The sequence below is a fragment of the Gracilinanus agilis genome, chromosome 3 (genome assembly GCF_016433145.1).
Source record: "Gracilinanus agilis isolate LMUSP501 chromosome 3, AgileGrace, whole genome shotgun sequence".
Lineage (NCBI taxonomy): Eukaryota > Metazoa > Chordata > Mammalia > Didelphimorphia > Didelphidae > Gracilinanus > Gracilinanus agilis.
Genome location: NC_058132.1, coordinates 556,568,942 through 556,588,882, shown reverse-complemented (window position 1 = coordinate 556,588,882; position 19,941 = coordinate 556,568,942). Strand labels below are relative to the sequence as shown.

Genomic DNA, 19,941 nt, shown 5'->3' with positions numbered 1-19,941 from the left:
CATATTTATTCAAAATTTATTCTCTAAAAGAAAAGTAAATCAAATGAAGTTGCCTGGGAGAAGTACTGCGATTGGTGGTTTGAAAACTGAACTTCCATCTAGTAGCAGAAAGGGTAAAACTTACAGCCTGGATTGGTACAAAAGAATAAATCAGAAAAAATTAATATTTATGAAATAAATAGTAAATTAGAAATTGATAATTTGAAATATTTTTACATTTTTCTTTCATTCTTTTGGTTTGTTTCTTTTTTTTTGTTTGTTTCATTCCCCAATTACTTAAAAGCCAACCATTATAAGTAGATTTTGAATCTCCCCATTTTGGTTATACTTGGCAAAAAAACAAATTTAAAACAAAACACATAATACCACACACAAAAATTTATATTCTGTAATTATTTTGAATCAAATTTAAAATAACTTGCCATCTTCATGTCGGAGGTACTGATTTCCACCTCTGTCTCTAGCTAAGGACCATGCCTCTCCTTCATCACTCTCACAGAACTCTACCATGCTGTTCTTATCCAGCTGAACCCATGTCCCTTCAGAATTGGTTACCTGGTGTACATATACAAAAAACATGGTTGACTGTCTTTATTCTTTGAGAAAATTGAGTACTGATAACCAGTAAAATTCTGTAGCAAGTGTAATAATTCCAATTAATTTCTGTCACAAAATAGCAAGTTTCTGAAATTAAGGCCACAGCCTGAGGTAACACAGAATCATCTCTATTAAATATTTCCTAACACAGTATATTGATTTTTGTCTTTAGATAAAAAAAGCAAAAAAACCTATCTTGAACTGTGACGTTAACTTTGAATTTAAGACTTTAGCACATAATAGGTGTGCTTTCTTTGTCACAACCCAACATATATTGTCTAGTGTGTATGTTTGCAGGACTTTTTAGTAAATATTCCTGACACTTTTTAAGAAATAGCATGACACACTACATCTTCAAGCCTATTTGAAGAGGCAAATGCCAGCTTAGGAAAACTAATAATTGTATTCACTCAGTGACTTCAAACAGACAGATGAATGGGTACAAAGAAACAGGCCCTCTTCTGCACTGGACATATATCACTGGAATCTTGAAAAGTATTACTTCATCAAGTAAAGTTAGCACTGATTCACATCGAAATAATTATTTGAAGCTGCCAATTTCCTGCAGTACATTTGTAATACTGAAAAAAAAAACAGGTCAGTATTGATGATTTTTACATAAAATGAATCATTTTATTAATATAAGTATTGAACTTACTAGGGCAATTATGAGGAGAAAAATAAGATTACAAAAAGAAAACATAAAATTACATTAGCAATTCCAATACAAGTCAAGATCAAAACATTAACATTAACATTTAAAAACCTGGGATTAAAATGCCAACCTTTTGAAGGAGGTGAAGCTTTTGCTGAATTATATTATAAATGGATATCTAAGAAGTCATGAAGCTACAAGAAATCATACCTCTCCCACTGCCTTGACTTTGTTTCCCAGTACTAACATTCCAATTGGGATACCTCTAAGGTTAGGGCAGCTTCTGATGTTGTGACCTGATGGTCCCGTCTTCACTACCTTGTACACTCCTGGCCCACCTCGGAGGAATGGTATATCTTGTTCTTGCATTACTGTTTCTTGAGGGCAGCGGGAATTCAGGTCTTTGAAAAAGTCATCAGTATTAGACTTGGTTTCCTAAAAATTTGAAAACAACAACAAAATAAAATCTATGAACACCTTTATATTTCAAATGAGTACTTTAGCAAATCTACAGAAAGAAGAAAATTTAACCATGTCAAAATGACAATATCCATTTTAGATGTCACAGTAACATCTGATGGTCAATGATACAATTAAATGGTCTTTCTCTTCTCTTGGAAAGGCTTTAAAAATGGAGCTGAAGACAAAAGGAAGGGCCCATCTATATGTACAGATAGAGTTATTAAGAGAAGGGAATTATGAAGGGTCTAGAATTTAAATTCTAGTGACAATAATGGGAATGTTGCTTTTCCAGTAACATTAGATGATTACCCTAAAAAAAGGAAATTGCAAAACGAAACTGAGAGAGCTATACAATTCTGTTTCTTAAAAGCGGCAACTTAACACTTTCTTAGAGGAAGAGAAAGATAAAAGAACTTTTCTCTAAGAGTTTACAAGTGAGAAAAGTAAAGAAAAATATAGCTTCTGGAAACTGGTAGAATATAGAAATATATTTCATTTAAAAACAATATTAAAGGGTTAAGATTTTTTGCAAAGTAAGTTCTTGCAAGCAAATCACAAAACAAAAGAAAACACTAGTTGTATTTTCATTCTGAAATATATTATCTGTAGTAGAAATGGTGATGTTTTTACTGCAGTTACTCTTTGTAACTATTAAATCATTGACTTGTGGAAGTGTATTTTCATAATAGCAATGTTGAGAATGTCAATAACTTCATTAACTTCCATTTCCTAAATGAAAATTATTCATCAAGAAAGCATCTAAAGATATCTTTCCATTGAGAAAACTGGATAAAAGCCTAAATTTTAGCAGCATACATACAATATGGAAAAGTATAACTATAATATTGTATTATTATATATGTGCTGATAGGATTGTAACTTGAAGGCTTATGAGCAGTTCACACTCTTACTCATCAAAGTAAACATTATATGATAGTTGATATGATATGTTGAAAGAATCATGGCTATAGTCTTTTATGTGAAAGTTATATTAAAACATCTTGTACTTTTATCACAGGTAGTTAAGGTAGTTAAAACAGGTACAAGGCTTTTTCTCTTCAGAAAGAAAACAAACACCACACAGTATTTAAGAAAATTAACTGTTAATTCTATTGTTCCAAAAGGAACCAAGAAATCTGAGGTTCAGATTCTTATGATGTGTGAATAATACTTTCATTTAATCTGCTTATAAGGTTGCTGGATGGCAGAGAGGAGGGAGGAGCATTGGTCTTGGAGTCAGAAAGACCTGAATATAAATCCTGATTCCAACATTAATTAGTCCATTACCCTAGACAAGTCACTTCACCTCTCCCTGCATTAATCTCCTCATTAGTAAAAGAGAATTACAGAACTTATTTTCACAGGATAGTTGTAAATACCACCTGAGATAATGAGAAGTCCTTTGCACAATTCAGAGTGCTACATAAATGCTAGTTAGTATTCACATTATGATTCCACACCATCTTTTATGAGTAGGAGAACTGCTACTACTTTTCAATACAGATTGGAACATTTTTGCTATATCAACGTGAAATGTTCAACATTTATTTTATATCTTCATGAGGGTCACGGTAAGAGTTAATGCCCAAATTGGGTTTAGCTTAACTTTTTTTGACTCCTACTGCAATATCCGTAAAGTGGTACAGAGTATCACACAGTATGACAAAGCTTTGGTAGACTAGTGTAATCTACAATCTTTTGTTATACAGTAAGCTATAGCTTTGACAGCAGAAAAACAACATGCTGAAAGGAAAAGCTAACTTGTGCTTTAAGTATGATTTAAAAAATTAAAGTGATTACATGCTAATTATTATATTGCGAAAGATAAAAAGTATGTTTATAAAAAAGACATTAAAGCATTAAAAATACTTCATTCCAAGCAATTAGTGGATTATGGAATATTTATTGACTTTAGAATTTGATTTTTTAAGATGAGACCTTAAACATTCTATATCCTTAAAAATTATTTTTTAAAACTAAAGTTCTAAAAAGGAATAAAATATACCATGCAAATATTTCATTAGAATTGACTGTACTAACTATATTTATACAGAATTTTCTTTTTTTATATTCCCCTAAAGTACAGATTGTAACCTGAAGGCTTTTAACACTTATGAATTTCAGAGTTTTCTGTGTGCATGCAATAAGAGTAACCTGTCCAGAATCACAGTCTGTATGTGTCAGAGGAAGGATTTGAACCTAAATTTGGGTATTACAGACCCCAAAGGTTAGCTCTCTATCTACTCTAACACAATTCCAATATATAGAGACAGAACACAAAAATTTATATTGTATGTCTGTGTACATACCTGCAGAGTTAAGTCCTTGAAAACACATATCTTAATAGCACTGCCAGACAAACAATATTTACTGGTAAAGATTTTCAACTGGGCATTGATAAAAAAATCAATTATAGTATTCAAAAATATCCAAAGATTCAAACTGATTCTCTGATTCCTATTATTTTAGTTTGAATTCAGCATCAAAAACATATTAGCTATATAATCCACAGTAAGATACTGAACCTCTTTTAAGCCTTCATTTCCTCATGTGTAAAACAATTAGAATGAATAATAGTGCCTACTTTAAAAGATTATTGAAAGGATAAAATGAGATAACATACGGAAAGCACTTTACAAATCTGAAAGTGCTATATAACTATGAGGCACATGAAAGAAAAAGTAAATACATGTATACATTAGATTGATGTGACAAAAATCAAAGCCAAAATTCTTTTCTGATGTCAAATAAAAACTATTTCTGAAACAGTTATAATGATTTATCCAATGTACAATTTGGGTTAGTATGAGAAGGGAAGTTAAAATTTAAAGTATTTAAAATGTAATTGTAATATGTACACCAAAAAGATATTTCAAGACATTTATCAAAATAATCAATACTTTGAACACTTATTAAGTGAAGAAATCAATTTTTATACTATGTCCTCTACAACTCAAAATTGGAGAAAAGTATCGTAAATGTACATTTTATAATATGTTTGTATTCTTAAAAAGGTCAAAGATAGTGTTCTGCTTAAGAGAGTGATAGGAAACCTGTATTTGAATTTCTTTTCTTCCTCCTGACTTGGTATTCAAGTGGAAGTACAGATGAGCAATTAAACATGATCTAAATAAAAGTGAATAGAAGAAAGTGGGGGGGAGGCATGTGCCTAGAAACTACCAATTTACGATGTAAATCAGTTCATGAATAATAACGACTGTTAAAATTACTAAAGATATATAACTTCACAAATATAAAGTAAAATTTCACTTTCAATTATATTCTTTTGTAAACATAGAGTAAAAAACTTCAAAGAAAATGAGAACTAGTTTTGTAACTGTGTTTTATAGTAAAAATATATTTCTTGTTAAAATAATAAGTACAAGCTTCAAAAAGCAGATTGTAATATAAGTCATATATGCTTAAACCTGGAGATAAAGCATGACTGCACCTGACAGTTAACTCACCTGGGGAAAAAAAGCTTTAGAAGTCCATGAAAAAACGTCCAAATCCCTGATTCCTTGGCTAGCATTAAAGATATTCTGAGCAATAAAGTTTAAGAAAGACATATCAACAAAGAAAGGAAACAGGGTATCATCTCCAGAAGATGCTAGACATAGTACAACATTTTCTCAATGCTAGCACCCACATACAAATAATGTTACTACAGAGGAAGTGATTTTTCTTTAAATGAAGACAACTGAGTCCAACAATCAATAAAGTATCTGTTAAATAAAATATTGTGTCAAAAGCTCTCTAGAGATGTAGTGTGCCATGCCATTTATAGAAATTAAGAGCCAGACATTATAAAGCTTAAGTCATTTTAGTATATGAAGAACATATTCAAATTTTATTACAGAAGAAGTATCTCTTTAAAGCCAGATTTTTTATGACAAAAAGTCTGTTATTTTGCAAAAACATAACAAAATCATTTTGAGTAATTTGAGGATAGAATAAGCAATAATATAACCATTAATATGGATAACAGAAATTAGTAAATAGGGATTTGGGGACATTACCTAATTGTAAAGATGGGAAAAAATAAGGAAAAAGGTCAAAAGCAAATAAAGTAAAAACTGGGTCATATGTCCCTTTCCCCCAAATTAGAAAAATAATTACAAGTGATTTTTCAAGATTTTATTCTTTCATTACCAAATTGATCAATAAAGGTCAAAGAAAAACAGGCATTTCCTTTTTCTCTTGGAGGATGTATCTATTTTTCTACCTCCAAAATAGAAAATAGACCAAATATAAGCCTGCTAAAATTATATGCTTTCATCAACTTCAGTTTTTTTAAAGCAACATTTTCATAAAATTAGCATAGATTAATGAACTTTTAAAATATTATGTATATATAGATCATATTCGTATTCTGTATGAATATCCCTGAAACTCATTTATTTTTCTATTCAAAAGCAAATGTGTAACTTCACAGTTTAAGAAGGTAATAAAATGAAGTTTTCTGTGCAAAAAAATGTTAACATACAAAATATGTTTAAAAAAAGCCATCCTTAAACCATAATCACTCAAGGTTTCAACCAGTAACAAAAAAGCACTCAAGTTCCAAATCAATTAAAAACATTTAAGTCATTTGGAACCATTTATAGCTTTTTTCTGTATGTTCACTTGTTTATGCATTTAAGATTATACATAATGAGAAATAGAAGATGCAAATAAGCTAGAAAATAAAATTTTCAGAACTCATCCTTTAAAGACATAAGGTATGTAAAATGGCATTGATATATAATTAAATAGATGGTTAATGGATGCCATTTAAGCTTAATAAAAGAAGAAAAATTGTGAATGCAAAATTGTCTGAAATAGTACTTAAAAATCTATTTATATTGGTTAACTTCATTCTTGTCATTATTGTGGGAGAAGATGAAAACACAATATTTGGCATAAGGTATATTTAATTTTGTATCATGGTCCCCAACATATAACAGTTATGCAGACATTTCATGCATAAAACAACATCAAGATTAATTTCCTACAGTTTTCTTTCAAATTATACTTTTTTGTTGTTAAAAGCTATATATGAAAAGCAATGCAGATGGAGTTAGCAGGAAAAAAGCAATGTGGTGATAGTGTTACACTAACAGATAAAGCTTGTACCTCTCTTTTTTACCTCATTTTTATAAATATGTTGTATAAAATGTACAAATAACATTTTAAGGTAACATAATATTTATACATTTGTGATGACAAACTATAAACCAAACAGTTAATTTATAAAAAAGCCAAAAACTGAATTTTGCTAATATGAAAATAATTTTAACTTTTGTGATAAATTGATATGTATATTTATCCTATACTCATTTGAGAAATGAAAATTACTTGGTAAAAATAGCCATTTCCAAACTAAAAAACATTTTATAAAGCAATAACAGAAACCAAGCAGTAAAAGATCTAGAGTTTGAAAACAATAGATTATGGTATTCTTGAATATTTAATTTTTAAAAGCCTTGTTTTTAATTATATGAAATCTTCACATAAAATTTTGTTCTTTAAAAAAAATTCTGAATTCTCACCATAACACATTTGCAAATTGGTTTTTAATGCTACTCAACTGATTAAAATGATTAACAATAGCACTGCACATACTACATACAATGGTATTTTTCTCCTTGAAAAATCTGTAATAGCTAAGAAAAATTTTAGACAAAAAAAAGAACTAAAAGTACATTAGAAATACATTTAATGATAATGTCATTGTATAATTTATTAATCTATAGACTAAACTACTCCTTGTTCAAGCAAAGATAAGTCCAACAAACAAATGAAAAAAGGAAGCCCAGACAAATTGTATTTCAGTTTGACTATAGAAATAAACAATAATGTGCCAAATTTTACATTTATTAAGAATTTTCTCAAATAACTACATAACCATAGAACAATAATCATTTTAAAAATCAAGATATGATAGAAAGATAATCAAATATAGTACACATCTACAACAGAATACTTAAACATTTTGAGCTACTTCTTAATCCAAGTCCTTAAAGAATATATAAATATGTGGTATACTGAAAAGACATCTGGATTTGCTATCAGAAGGCACAGATTTGAATACTGACTTTTCTACACGTTAGTTTCTCTGAGCTTCAGTTTCTATAAGCTATTAAGTTGGAAGAAGAGCAAGTGATCTTTAGGGTCTCTTCCAGATCCAGGTCATATATATGCTAAATGTTAAGTCCCCCATCAAAATCCTACCTACTTTTGTGTGCTTTGGAAATTACTCAGTCTTTAAAATGTATACTGTACAAGTCACATAGGTGGCTCAGTGAAGAGAGATCCAGGCCTGGACACACAGGATGTCTTGGGTTCAAATTTGGCCTCAGATACTTCCTAGGCAAGTCACTTAACCTTAATTGCCTAGTTCCTATTGCTTTTCTGCCTTGGAACCAATACTTGTATCAATTCTAAGACAGAAGTCAAGGGTTAAAAAAACTTATACTCTATTACAGAAAAGCAAACTCTAAGATAAGACCGTATGCCTGTTCACCAGGGTATGTAGTGGTGAGATTACAAATGGCTTGTAATATGAAAGGTAAAAAAAATGCCTTATGTAAATTGTGAGTGATAACACTTATTTAAATATTTATGAGAGATTTAAAAACTTATTCATGCTTTTAAAACAATAATTGTTTTAAATGTGGCAACTTCCATGTATTACTATGTATCTGAATAAACTTGTTTTGTCCTAAACCATTATTAAGTGTGCCAAGTGCTTAGTCATTATAGTTAACAGACCTATTATACTCACATTTGGGAGAGGATCTCTTATAAAGCAAAGTACAAGGAAAACACAGACTTTTCCTTGTTGCTAAGTATAGTGCTTGGCATAGTGGGGGCTTAATAAATGCTGGTTGTCTAACTTAACCCATATATTTCTTAGAGTATCAAAACATTAAATCATAGAATTTCCTTCTTTATAGGTCCAAGACACTAAAAAACCATTTAGTCCAAGTGCCCAGAGATAATAAAAAGATATGTTGTTACTATAGGAATTATGACAATGTAAAACTTAATAGAATGTACAATAATATGGTTCTATTGGTAAATATATTCTTGTTTCCTACACTGAGGAATAATATGGTTCAATGGAAAGAAAATAAATTAGAAATGGAAAACTCAGGCTCTTGTTTTGAACTTGCCATTCCTTCACTGTGACTTGGACAATTAAGGAATTATTCATTTTTGCCCTAACTACCCTTCAAAGATGCAATGTTATTTAAGTGTGAATGGGAAAGTGCTTTGAAAGCTGTACTATGTCATAGTGAGATATCATTATCTTCCACTGTTCTTAATAACACAAACACGTGTCGATCAGTTTAAACTTCATTTCCAAGAAAGAAAAGATTAAGTCAAACTTCTGAAAACAGATTTCAAACTTGGCATCTTATCATTTCCTTGTAGATTTCTAAGACATTCTATTCCTTTATAATCCCTTGATATTATTATACTGATTTTCCTATGAACTTGTAACCCAGTCACTGAGTCTCCGTTAGGCAAGCACACAGGTTGTGCTAGGTACATAATCTACTCTCTTTTTTATGTTGCCAACGATGCCTTAAATAACAAACCACACACAAGTCATCTTCCATAAGCCTATATTCAGGTTAAAATATAAAATCACTAATTAGCACAGTGCTTTGTACAAAGTAGATGCTTCATAATTATTTGCCAAATTTCTCATGGCAGCCAAGCAACCAACAAGTCTGCAAATATGTATTTTTAGTCACTTATTTATTAAACTGTCAGATTCTAGTCTATTCACTAGATATCAAGAGCCCAGAAGAGAGATTACATTGAGTGTAGATACTCAAATATCCATAAAAGGTGTTAACTGTGTTTGTGATAAAATGTCAGTTTGATTTTTGTATTTTAAAAATATTAACTCTGAATCTCTCATTGAAAGAATTAGTTAATTCTGTTATGAAAATAATTCATTTATTAATTCAATGTATATACTCAATATAACTCATTGTGATGGGAGCTATGAAAGGCCCAAAGTGTGTGTGTGTGTGTGTGTGTGTGTGTATAAATACACATACTTCCTAACAACATTGGGAGTTAATCTAGTAAGGATGGCAAGGCATATGATTATTTCATTCTAAAAATAAGGCAGTGGGGGCAGTTGGGAGGTTCAGTGGATTGAGAGCCAGAGACGGGAGGTCCTGGGTTCAAATCTGACCTCAGACACTTCCCAGCTGTATGACCCTAGCAAGTCACTTAACCCCCATTGCCTAGCCCTTACCATGCTTCTGCCTTAGAACCAATACCCAGTACCAATTCTAAGACGGAAGTTAAGGGTTTATTTTTTTAAAAAATTAAAAACAAAGCACTGCTAATTATATGTGTATGTGCATATGTAGTTTACTTTTGAAAAAAACTTCTACTGAATTACAATTTTTCTTTATTTTTTTCTTAAAGGTAAACTTATTGCTAAAATATTTATTAATCATCTATTCAAATGATAGATTAAATCAGCCAAAATATTTGTTAAGAACTTTCTATGTGGCAAGTACACAGAAAAATGTAAATAAAGGCATTTCATGATACATAGAATTAATTAAAATATCTGTGTTATGTCAAAGTCTAGGCCACCTAGTTTATGTCTAAAAGATAAAGTGCACTCTCTTCATGCTGCTCAATAACTGATTCATTTTCTGTCCCAGACTCCTCCTGGCTAGTCCCTGCCTTTATGTTCTTGCACAGGATCATTTTCAACCCGTCCTCCAATCTCACCACACCTTTTTAAAAGAAGTGTTCCATACCCAAAGCTGTTCATCTACCTTCGTTTTTATTCCTCATTTAGTATACAATGGAAATACCCATAGTTAAAATAGAATGGATAAACAATGAACCAAAATGTGTTGTAATGAAATTTCAGGACTGGATGGTACTTAGCAAGATTGCTAGAGTTATAATCAGGAGGACCGCAGTTCAAGTCCTACCTCTGACATTTACTTGCTGTGTAATCTCAGTCAAATTACTTCACCTCATTTGTAAAGTGGAGAAAACAAGAGCACATAAGTCAAAAGGTTTGTTGGTAGGAACAAATGAAATAACACATGTAAAATGCTTTGCAAACTTCAAAGCACTGTACAAACAAATGCCTGCTTTTATTTAACAGATGAGGAAAAAAAGGCTCCAGAGAAATTTAGTTACTAGTTCATCCTACAAGGAAAGGATTAGAATTTATGTTTGTAGGACTACTGTCATTAAATAGATTCACTATCAAGATTTAGGAAAAGACATGATCAGAAATTTCATTTTAGTATAAGTTATTGCAATTTGATCAGCAAACTATGATTATCATGAAACCCTTTAAGAAGGGATTCTATTATACTCAAGAAAGATTTTGTTTACAGTATTATGGAAAATTCTCAATTATTCTCAGAAATGGAGAAAGAAATAGTAGTACAAAGATTTTTTTTTACAAAGCAGTTAATCTAAAAATTATTTATGATATATTTGGTTTTAGAATGCATTACAGCTTCCCTTTTATGGTAGATTAATCAAGTGAATTATATTTTAGTTAGGTAAAATGAGATGCCAATGATCAGAGGAAGGCCTTGACCCAAGCCCATCTTCCCTCCTGGACCATTATACCACCCTGCTTTTGTAATTCTCAAATTAGTCTACATATTAACAAGTATGTGTTTTTAAAAAGGTTTTATAAATGTCCTTAATTTAGAGACAGCTAGGAAATCTATTTAAAACCAATGATCAATTTACCATGTCTTCAAAATCCTGTCCTCCTGATTGTCACTAAAATTTTTCTAATATATCTGCAACTATCTATCTTATCCAAAGTTCTAGTGATAATGAGAAAAACAAGTCAAAACTGGCTAACACTTTTAAAAATGCTGACAATAAGTTTTTCTAATTACACTTCCAAATTTTAACATCCTGTGCATCTGCCACTATGATGTGAAACGGTTTTAAACTTTGAAATAGAAATCTCAACCACCAAAAACCTAGTATTATCCACAATTAATCTGCTCTCACTCTTATTTTCACAGTTTCTAAATATTTTACCTTCCTTTTAAATTTTAAAATGCAGGCATGTGTTTAAGAATGACAGAGATGAGATGAGTGTAAAATTTTCTATTTTTAAATAATTTGTGTTTTTTACCTTAATTCTAATTCTAATATTATATTCCTATGAAGAATCTTTTAATATAATTTTTAACAAAGTTCATATAAAACTCATTAGAAATCCTGCATTTCATAACGTAGAAAAAAGAGGGATTATTTTACAGCGAATCTAACTGCCTACCTAAAAAATCTTAGTCTAGCACAGATATGCCTTCTCAAAACACATATTAATGTATAAATTAAAAGAAGTTTGTGCTAGTTTCATACTTAAATAGTAATCGTATTAATGTTCCTCCAGTTCTCATTGAATGGTTTTCACTGAATCTGTCCAAAGCTCACAAGTGTGGTATCTAGGAAAGATGATTTTACCAAAAGCTATTTAAATTATTCCAATAATCTAGGATTTAACTAAAATAAAATGCATCACCACCTAAAACTAAAGTGAGTCATGTATCCTTTACTTTCTATAGTAGCAAGGTAATTCATTGAAAGACAATGATGAGAATTTACACAAAAAACAAAGATAAGTTACAAACCACGAACATAAAAAGTAAAAGTATAATAATTTAGTGGTAAACTTTTCTAGAAATATATTTTCCTTGAATAATTTTAGTTTGAGGTTCAGTTTAAATAATGGCACAAATAAAAAAGATAAATAAACATTTAATCATTTTTTCACCTCCTACTGCTGAATTAAATGAGTTTTTTTCCTCTTTTCCCTATAGATAAATGATACTAAATTCATAAAGGACTTCAATCTTCTTTCTATACTCCACCCTCATTAGGTAGAAGTCGTCAAGAGTTCAAGCATCTATAAAGTTATTAGGTATTAAATTAAGTTGTGATTTACCTCAGAACTGTAAAACTGTAGCCTTAATTAAAGAAAGCCCTGTAATGGGGACAGTGTACCTTTAACATTTTTCAAAGGCACCTTTTTACTTACGTCAACAGGGACCAGAAGGCTCTTGCCAAGATGCTGGTTAAAAGAGAGGCACCAGGCTTCAGTGTAACCATTCATGTTAGGCACATACTTCTTTATTGTCTCATCATTCAGTCTCAGCCATACACCATCATCATTGTGGATCTATGGGAAACAAGCAACAAAAACGAGCCATGCCCTCCTGTAACTGCAATGAGAGTAGCAAGGACTTAAAAAGACTGGGAAGCAAGCGGACAATGATGGACATGGAAATCAAGCAGCTAGCTAATGGAAAAAGGAAAGCCATGGTGGCATTGGGAGGAAGCAGCAAAGGATGCCCAAGCATGATGATAACTGATATAGTAGAACTGTGAAAATAATTTCTACCAGCCAGTAAAAGCATCAAGAAGGTAAGATATTTTAGAATGAAGAATTAGGTCTTTTCCCAAAGGAAAAAAAATCATTCCTCTATCCCATCAATGTAAAGAAATATAATTCAGGTGTTCATAAAGCAAGTGTCTCACAATGCTTAAAAATATTATGTAATTATAGCAATAGAATACACACATTGAAACAGAATAAAAACACATCTTGTAAGAGATATACTTCAAAGTCTGAGGAAAAATGGCACATCTTTTTAATCATTTCACATTCTAAATTTATGCCAATTATTTCAATTACATATAAATACACTACAAAAGTAACATTTACCTGTTCAGATTATAGTCTCAAATATTTTCATAATGATAAAGAAAAAATACATTTATGAGACTGGATAAACAAATATGCCCCCCAGAAAGTCCCTAATTGTAATACTCAATAGGAAAATCAGAAAATTTATTTTTGCATATAAATAATGAGCAATTTAAGAAAATTCAAATTCACATCTAAAAGTTTCCTTATAAATTACCTCATCAATAAAAGTAATGGTTCCATTGACTTTTACTATGCCTATCTGTTCACTCTGAAGGGAAGGATGGCTACGTATACGGAGTCCTGCACTGTCTTTGGCCACAAATTTTCGAACCTAAGAGAAGCAAAGATAGACAGTAAGGGAGATGGAACTTGTAACAGAGCTCCTGCAAGTAAGAAGAGACAAAATGAATGCATGTTGAATAAACTCCATTGCTGAGAAAATATCTCAAAAATGTTTGTTGCTGGTTCTCATTATAATCTGTACATAGTTTCTGGCTTGTTGTGAAATCATAAAAAAGTACCTTTTGAAAATATGAGAACGTGCTCTACTACACTCATAAGATTAGAAAATGATTCACACATTCACACAAAGTTTGTTACAGTTTATTATTTTATTTACAGCTTTAAGAATACCTACTAAAGGAAGAAAAAATTTGTAATTTACCCTTTTAAGTTAGTAGAGGCTAGATCATAACTGATATCACTCCTTAAATAGGATCAAATGAATACTAACTTTTTTCTATATCTAACACTGAGATATAAGGAAACAATCTTCCTTGAAAACACGTTGCTTAAAATCTGCCAGTTTTATATATAATTACAAAAATGAAGGTACAATATTGTATTGGGTATTACTTAAATTTCAAATAAGAAATAGAAAACGGGAGAAATTACTTTAGATTGTGTCAGACAGATCAGAACTTGAGAAAATCTGGCAGTATTGCTCATCTGCTTAGAAATCTTCATGATTTTCAACTGCTAAGTATAAACTCTTTGGCTTATCATTGAAACCTCCAAAATCTAGGACTACTCCATCTTTAAAGTCATATCTGATATAGCTTCATCCATTCTCTCTACCTTTTGGGCAAAATGGACTACTCCTGATACACTCCTGGGTATTCCTTGCTTTTATTATGCTTCTCCAAAGACCAGAAGGTATTCTACTTCCCCTTTCATCTGACTAATAAACCTTTTGAACAGTTTGTAGCATAGTCTATAAAACTCAGCTCATAAAAATCTTCCCTAATATACCATGTGATGACTTTCTCCCTTGTACTTTCTCCCACATGCTTTCCTAATGCACTTATGTGTAGTTTCATATTATAGTAATCTGGTATGAAGAAGTTAAGAATGATTGCTGAATTAAATTAAATAATGACAAAATGTCATGATATCTATAAATTACAATAGTTACTAAAGAGTAGGTATTTGTAAAGATGGTATAATATTAGGTCCTCTACCTATTATTTAAAAGTGTATTTTCTCTGATACTATGCTATGAACTCTATATAATATGCTATTTAACTTGACTCTAACCTTATTTGGCTGGGGTTCAGCCTTCGGTTTGATCAACTGAGTTCCAGGTGGGATCATTCCTTTTGGTGGGTCTTTCACTTTCACTTCTAGGCCAGCATCTTTAACAGGAAGGAACAACAAAATTACATTAGAGAAAAATAAGTTAAAATGTATTTTTGGATATTTGACAGATAATAATGTAAAATAAACAAGTATTATAGATATATGCATGATTGTTGATATTTAAACTATTTATCAGTATCTGATGGTGCAAAAGCATGATAAGGAAATAGAAAATGGCATTAGTGGTGCTTTGAAAACAATTATTCACTGAAAAATCTTTGTCACTAGGATATAAAATGACAATAGTAAAATGTCTTAGTAAAAAACTTTCATAGAATCACACAATAAAAAAGTTGGAAAGGGCACTAGAAGCAATATTATCTAGACAGATATACCTAAGAATTCCTATGACAGCATCGCTGACAAGAGGCAATTTTGCCTCTGTTTGAAAACATTCAGTGAGATCTGGACCCAATGGAATTTCTTGTGGCACTCAAGATGAGATCAGACCAGGGGAATAGACAAGTTAACTATCATCTCCCTTGTTCTAGGAACTATCATCAGTTAATCAACAAATATTTATTAAGTGCCTTTATCTGTGAGGCACTGTGCTACATGCTATAGATTCAAAGAAAAATGCAAAGATCCTGAACACTAGTTTTCATTCTATCAATATGAACATACACAGACAAAATAAATACAAGATAACTTTGGTGGGGAGACACTACAGGGATCAGGAAATGCATTACAGAGCTGATACAAACTGACTTTGATTAAGTGGTTTGAGGAGATGAAGCTGAGGAGGGATTGGATCCTAGGAACAGGGTATAGAGCTGTGCAAGGTTGAGGGTGGAAGAAGAGTCAACACATTTTCAGATACTAAGTGAGAGAAAGGAATGAGAGATAAAGTAAAATGCAATGAGTTACAGAGTGAAAATTATAAGATTGTGGCTGGATTGCAAGGGAGGGTTCCAAAAAGAATGCGAAAAGAGGAGTTTAAGCAGAAGCTAAAAGAATGTTCTTGAGCTTTCTCTCTCTCTCTCTCTCTCTCTCTCTCTCTCTCTCTCTCTCTCTCTCTGAGAAAGGGATGACTGGGGGGGAGGAGGGAGTTAACTGCCAGGCCGGAGGAGGAGTTTGGGAACAGTGAGAGAGGATTCAGCTTCTGTACTTTGGTCTCCCTTTGATCCTGCTTGTGCTTCTTTGTGTGATCCTATGTTTGGTTCCTGTCTTTCCTAGAAATACTCCTGCCAGCCAGTTCCTGATCTAAAGTCTTTCCTACCTGTGAGACTTTGAGAGAGGAAGCCAACTTGCCTTGACCTGAACTGTTATTCTTACCTCCACAGGCATTAGCCTGCATCTTGGTGACCAGGCCATTTTGGTCACCAACCTTGATCCAGCCAACTTGCTCTGTTATCTTTACCAAAACTGTTTGGAGAGGCTAAAGACTAGGAAGCTAGGATAGGGATATTTTGGGGGAACATAGAAAAGTCAGGAAGGGTGTGAGATAGGTTGGAAGAAAAAGAAGCAAGACTTGTGAAAGTCTCTTAGTTTTTGGGGTAAGCATAGTTTATTAGCCTAGGGATCTCCTTGGTCCTCTACCCTCACCCAGTTTTTGTTGTTTTAATTCATTAAACCTATTGTTAATAAGAATACAGCAAATCATATTGCGTTTTTGAGAGCTCCAGGCTTGAGGGTAGTCATCTTGCTTTCTGTGCCTGGGAGGAAATAGCACCAAAGGACTTTTGATTTTACCAACCTTGTTTAGTGGTAAAACTCACATCTTTCATAAGTCAACCTGAGATTATATTTAATCAGTCAAGTTCAGACCAAAGTATAACAAAAGTATTCAAGTACTCTGGCATTTCTTTTTGTTAAAAAACAAACAAACAAAAAACCCTCATCTTCTGTCTTAAGAGTTGATACTAGCTATCAGTTCCAAGGTGTAAGCGAGGGAGAGGGAGAGGGAGAGGGGGGGGGGGGGGGGGGGTGAGAGACAGACAGACAGAGAAGACAGAAAGAAGAGAGAGAGAGAGAGAGAAAGAGAGAGAAAAGGAGAGAGAATAGAAGGGAAGGGAAGGAGGGAGAGAGTGAGAGTATGATTATGTGTATATATGTACATATATACACACATATATTTATGCACATATACATGCACATATATATGTATATTTATATAAATATATGCCTCTCTACTGCCATTCTAAGAGCAAATAAAGATTACTTTTCAGCTAATAATACCTATTAAAATTTATACAGCATTTTAAGGTTTCAATAGTGATAAAGTTTCAAACGTTACAATTGACAATGTGAGTATTAATTATCCCCATATCATAGATGAAGAAGCAGGCAGAAGTTAAGTGAGTTATCCTGACACATAAAAGTAAGGGTCTTAAGGCAGGATTTGAACTCAGGTTTTCCTAACATCAAGTCTAACACTATCATACTACCTCGTTACCTTTATGATATATAACTGCTTCTGATGATGTGAATGAATGCTGACAGATGCACTAACCTCATAGCAGTTATTAAAGTTATTTTAGAAGGGTTTGATATTACCACTAACTGTAATTCTCTATATGACACATCAAATTGCCTTTTAAACTCATGTTGACAGCTATTCTCTACATGATAAGTAGTCAATAGGTATAAATAGGTAGTGTTCAAAAGAAAAAAAAATCAAAGCTATCATTAGTCACATGAAAAGATGCTCTAAACCAGTGATGGGCAAACTATTCCCCATGGGCCAGATCCAGGCGTAGTTTGCCCATCACTGCCTTAAGCAATTCCCTAATCACTACGCCCCCACTTCTAGATGTAGTGACCACTACTGATTAGAGAAATCCAAATTAAAACAACTCTGAAATATGATCTCCCACCTATCACATTGACTCACATGATAAAAAAAAAAAAAAGATAAAATGCTGGAGATGTGGAGAAATTGTGACACTTAAGCACTTTTGATAGAATTGTGAACTAGTGCAAATATTCTGGAGAACAATTTGGAATTATGTCCAAAGGGCTATAAAAATGTGCATAATAATACTTTTTGACTCAGAAATATCACTACTAGGTCTACACTCTAAGGAGATCAAAGAAAAGGAAAAAAGACCTACATAAAAAAACATATAAGATCTCTTTGTGGTGGCAAAGAGTTGGAAATTGAGGGGATGCCCATCAAATGGGGAATGGCTAAACAAGTTATGGTTTATGATTGTGGAAAGAATATTATTATGTCCTTAGAAATGATGATCAGGTTTTAGGAAAACATGGGAAGATTTATAGGAATGCAAAGTGAAGTGAGCAGAACGAAAGACCAATGTATACAGTATACACTACCAGTGACACTTAAGGATAATCAACTGTGAAAAACATGGCTAATCTCATCAAGACAATGATTTAAGACAGTTCCAAAGAATTCATGATGAAAAATTCTATCCACTTCCAGAGAAAGAACTGATGAATCTACAAGTGCAGATGATAGTATAATTTTTTTTCATTTTCCTTATCTTGATTTTTTGTTTGCTTTCTTTTCCAACATTGTTAATAAGGAAATATGTTTTGCAGAACTTCACATAAATAAGTAATACCATATTGTTTGTCTTTTCAGCAAGTAGAGGAAGAGCAGTAGGAGGGAAAAAATTTGGAACTCAAAATTAAAAAAACTTTATTTTAACATAAATTTGCTCATTTTTTATTTGCTATTTATGCTTAAGCAATAAATATACAACATAATGCCCAAAGCAATATCGTTTCAAAATCTGCATATGAATAAAATCATTACAAACACTTACTCTGACTTGAAGTCATATGCAACACTTGAAATAGCCTCTTTATGAAAAAATTTTAAAAGGCCAAATACCTATTTCAATACTGTCAATAGTAACATGGATAGTGTAGAGTCCAATGGCCCCTGGAGTCCAGTTTGCACAATAAGTGCCATCATTGTTGACTCTGATTAACATATTTTCACTTGGTCTGAAAAGAAACAAAAGAAACAATGTAATATCTATATTTATTAACTGTCTTAAAAATGTAGATATCATTCAGTAAATATTCAGAATGTTCCTTTTTGACTCATGCTTGTAAATTCAACCATATAGCCTTCAATTTAGTCTTCCTGATTCCAGTGCAGCATTTATTCCCAATTCATCTTCTTAATATCTACTAAAATAATTTCTCTAAGCTTCTTACAATTCAGCTGAATAATGAAGGTATTAGTTCTGAATGGTGAACTCCCCCTGCCTTATACTATTAGTTACTGACCATTTGAAATTATCTCATTTTAGCTTTTAAGGATTTAAAAATTGACCTCAATCTATCATGAAATGGGAAGATTTTAAGACATAAGCAACCATTTTTTTTTTAAATAAAACCCTTACCTTCCACCTTAGAACCAATACTTTGTACTGGTTCTAAGGCTGAAGAGTGGTAAGGGCTAGACAATGGGGGTTAAGTGACTTGCCCAGGATCACACAGCTAGGAAGTGTATGAGGCAAGATTTGAACCCAGGACCTCCCATCTCTGGGCGTGGCTCTCAATCAACTGAGCTACCCAGCTACCCCTATAAGCAACCATTCTTAACCACTATAATACACTTCTTCACTTTCTACTCGTTTTTCAAACCATTGCATTCTGAACTTCAAACCCACCAGTCACTGAATCTGTTCTCTTCAAGGTTACTAGCAGTCAATCAATTGTAAAATCTCATTGATTTTAAATCAATATTCCTCTCTCCATTCATGGACCCTCCCACAGATTTTCATTTTCTATCACCTAGTCCTAGACTATTGTAATAGGGTCTAAATTGGTTTTCCTTTTTTACTTTCTCTCCTCTTTAACACACCTTCCAAAGAGCTACAAAAATAATCTTTCTAGAACGTATTTAGCTGACCATGTCAAAGCTGTTAAAAAATTTTGAGTAGCTCTC

At 32.1% G+C, this 19,941-nt stretch overlaps 1 protein-coding gene across 1 annotated transcript in view; it reads right to left on the bottom strand.

Moving 5' to 3' along the window:
- Window positions 1-19,941, bottom strand: part of MYCBP2 (MYC binding protein 2) — a 344,646-nt gene that overhangs the window by 85,853 nt on the left and 238,852 nt on the right. The window contains exons 49-54 of the mRNA XM_044670580.1: window positions 18,874-18,989; window positions 14,973-15,070; window positions 13,651-13,767; window positions 12,765-12,905; window positions 1,463-1,687; window positions 423-555 (exon numbers count right to left, since the gene is read on the bottom strand). Of these exons, the coding sequence (XP_044526515.1) occupies window positions 423-555; window positions 1,463-1,687; window positions 12,765-12,905; window positions 13,651-13,767; window positions 14,973-15,070; window positions 18,874-18,989 (830 nt within the window). The remainder of the gene's footprint in view (window positions 1-422; window positions 556-1,462; window positions 1,688-12,764; window positions 12,906-13,650; window positions 13,768-14,972; window positions 15,071-18,873; window positions 18,990-19,941) is intronic.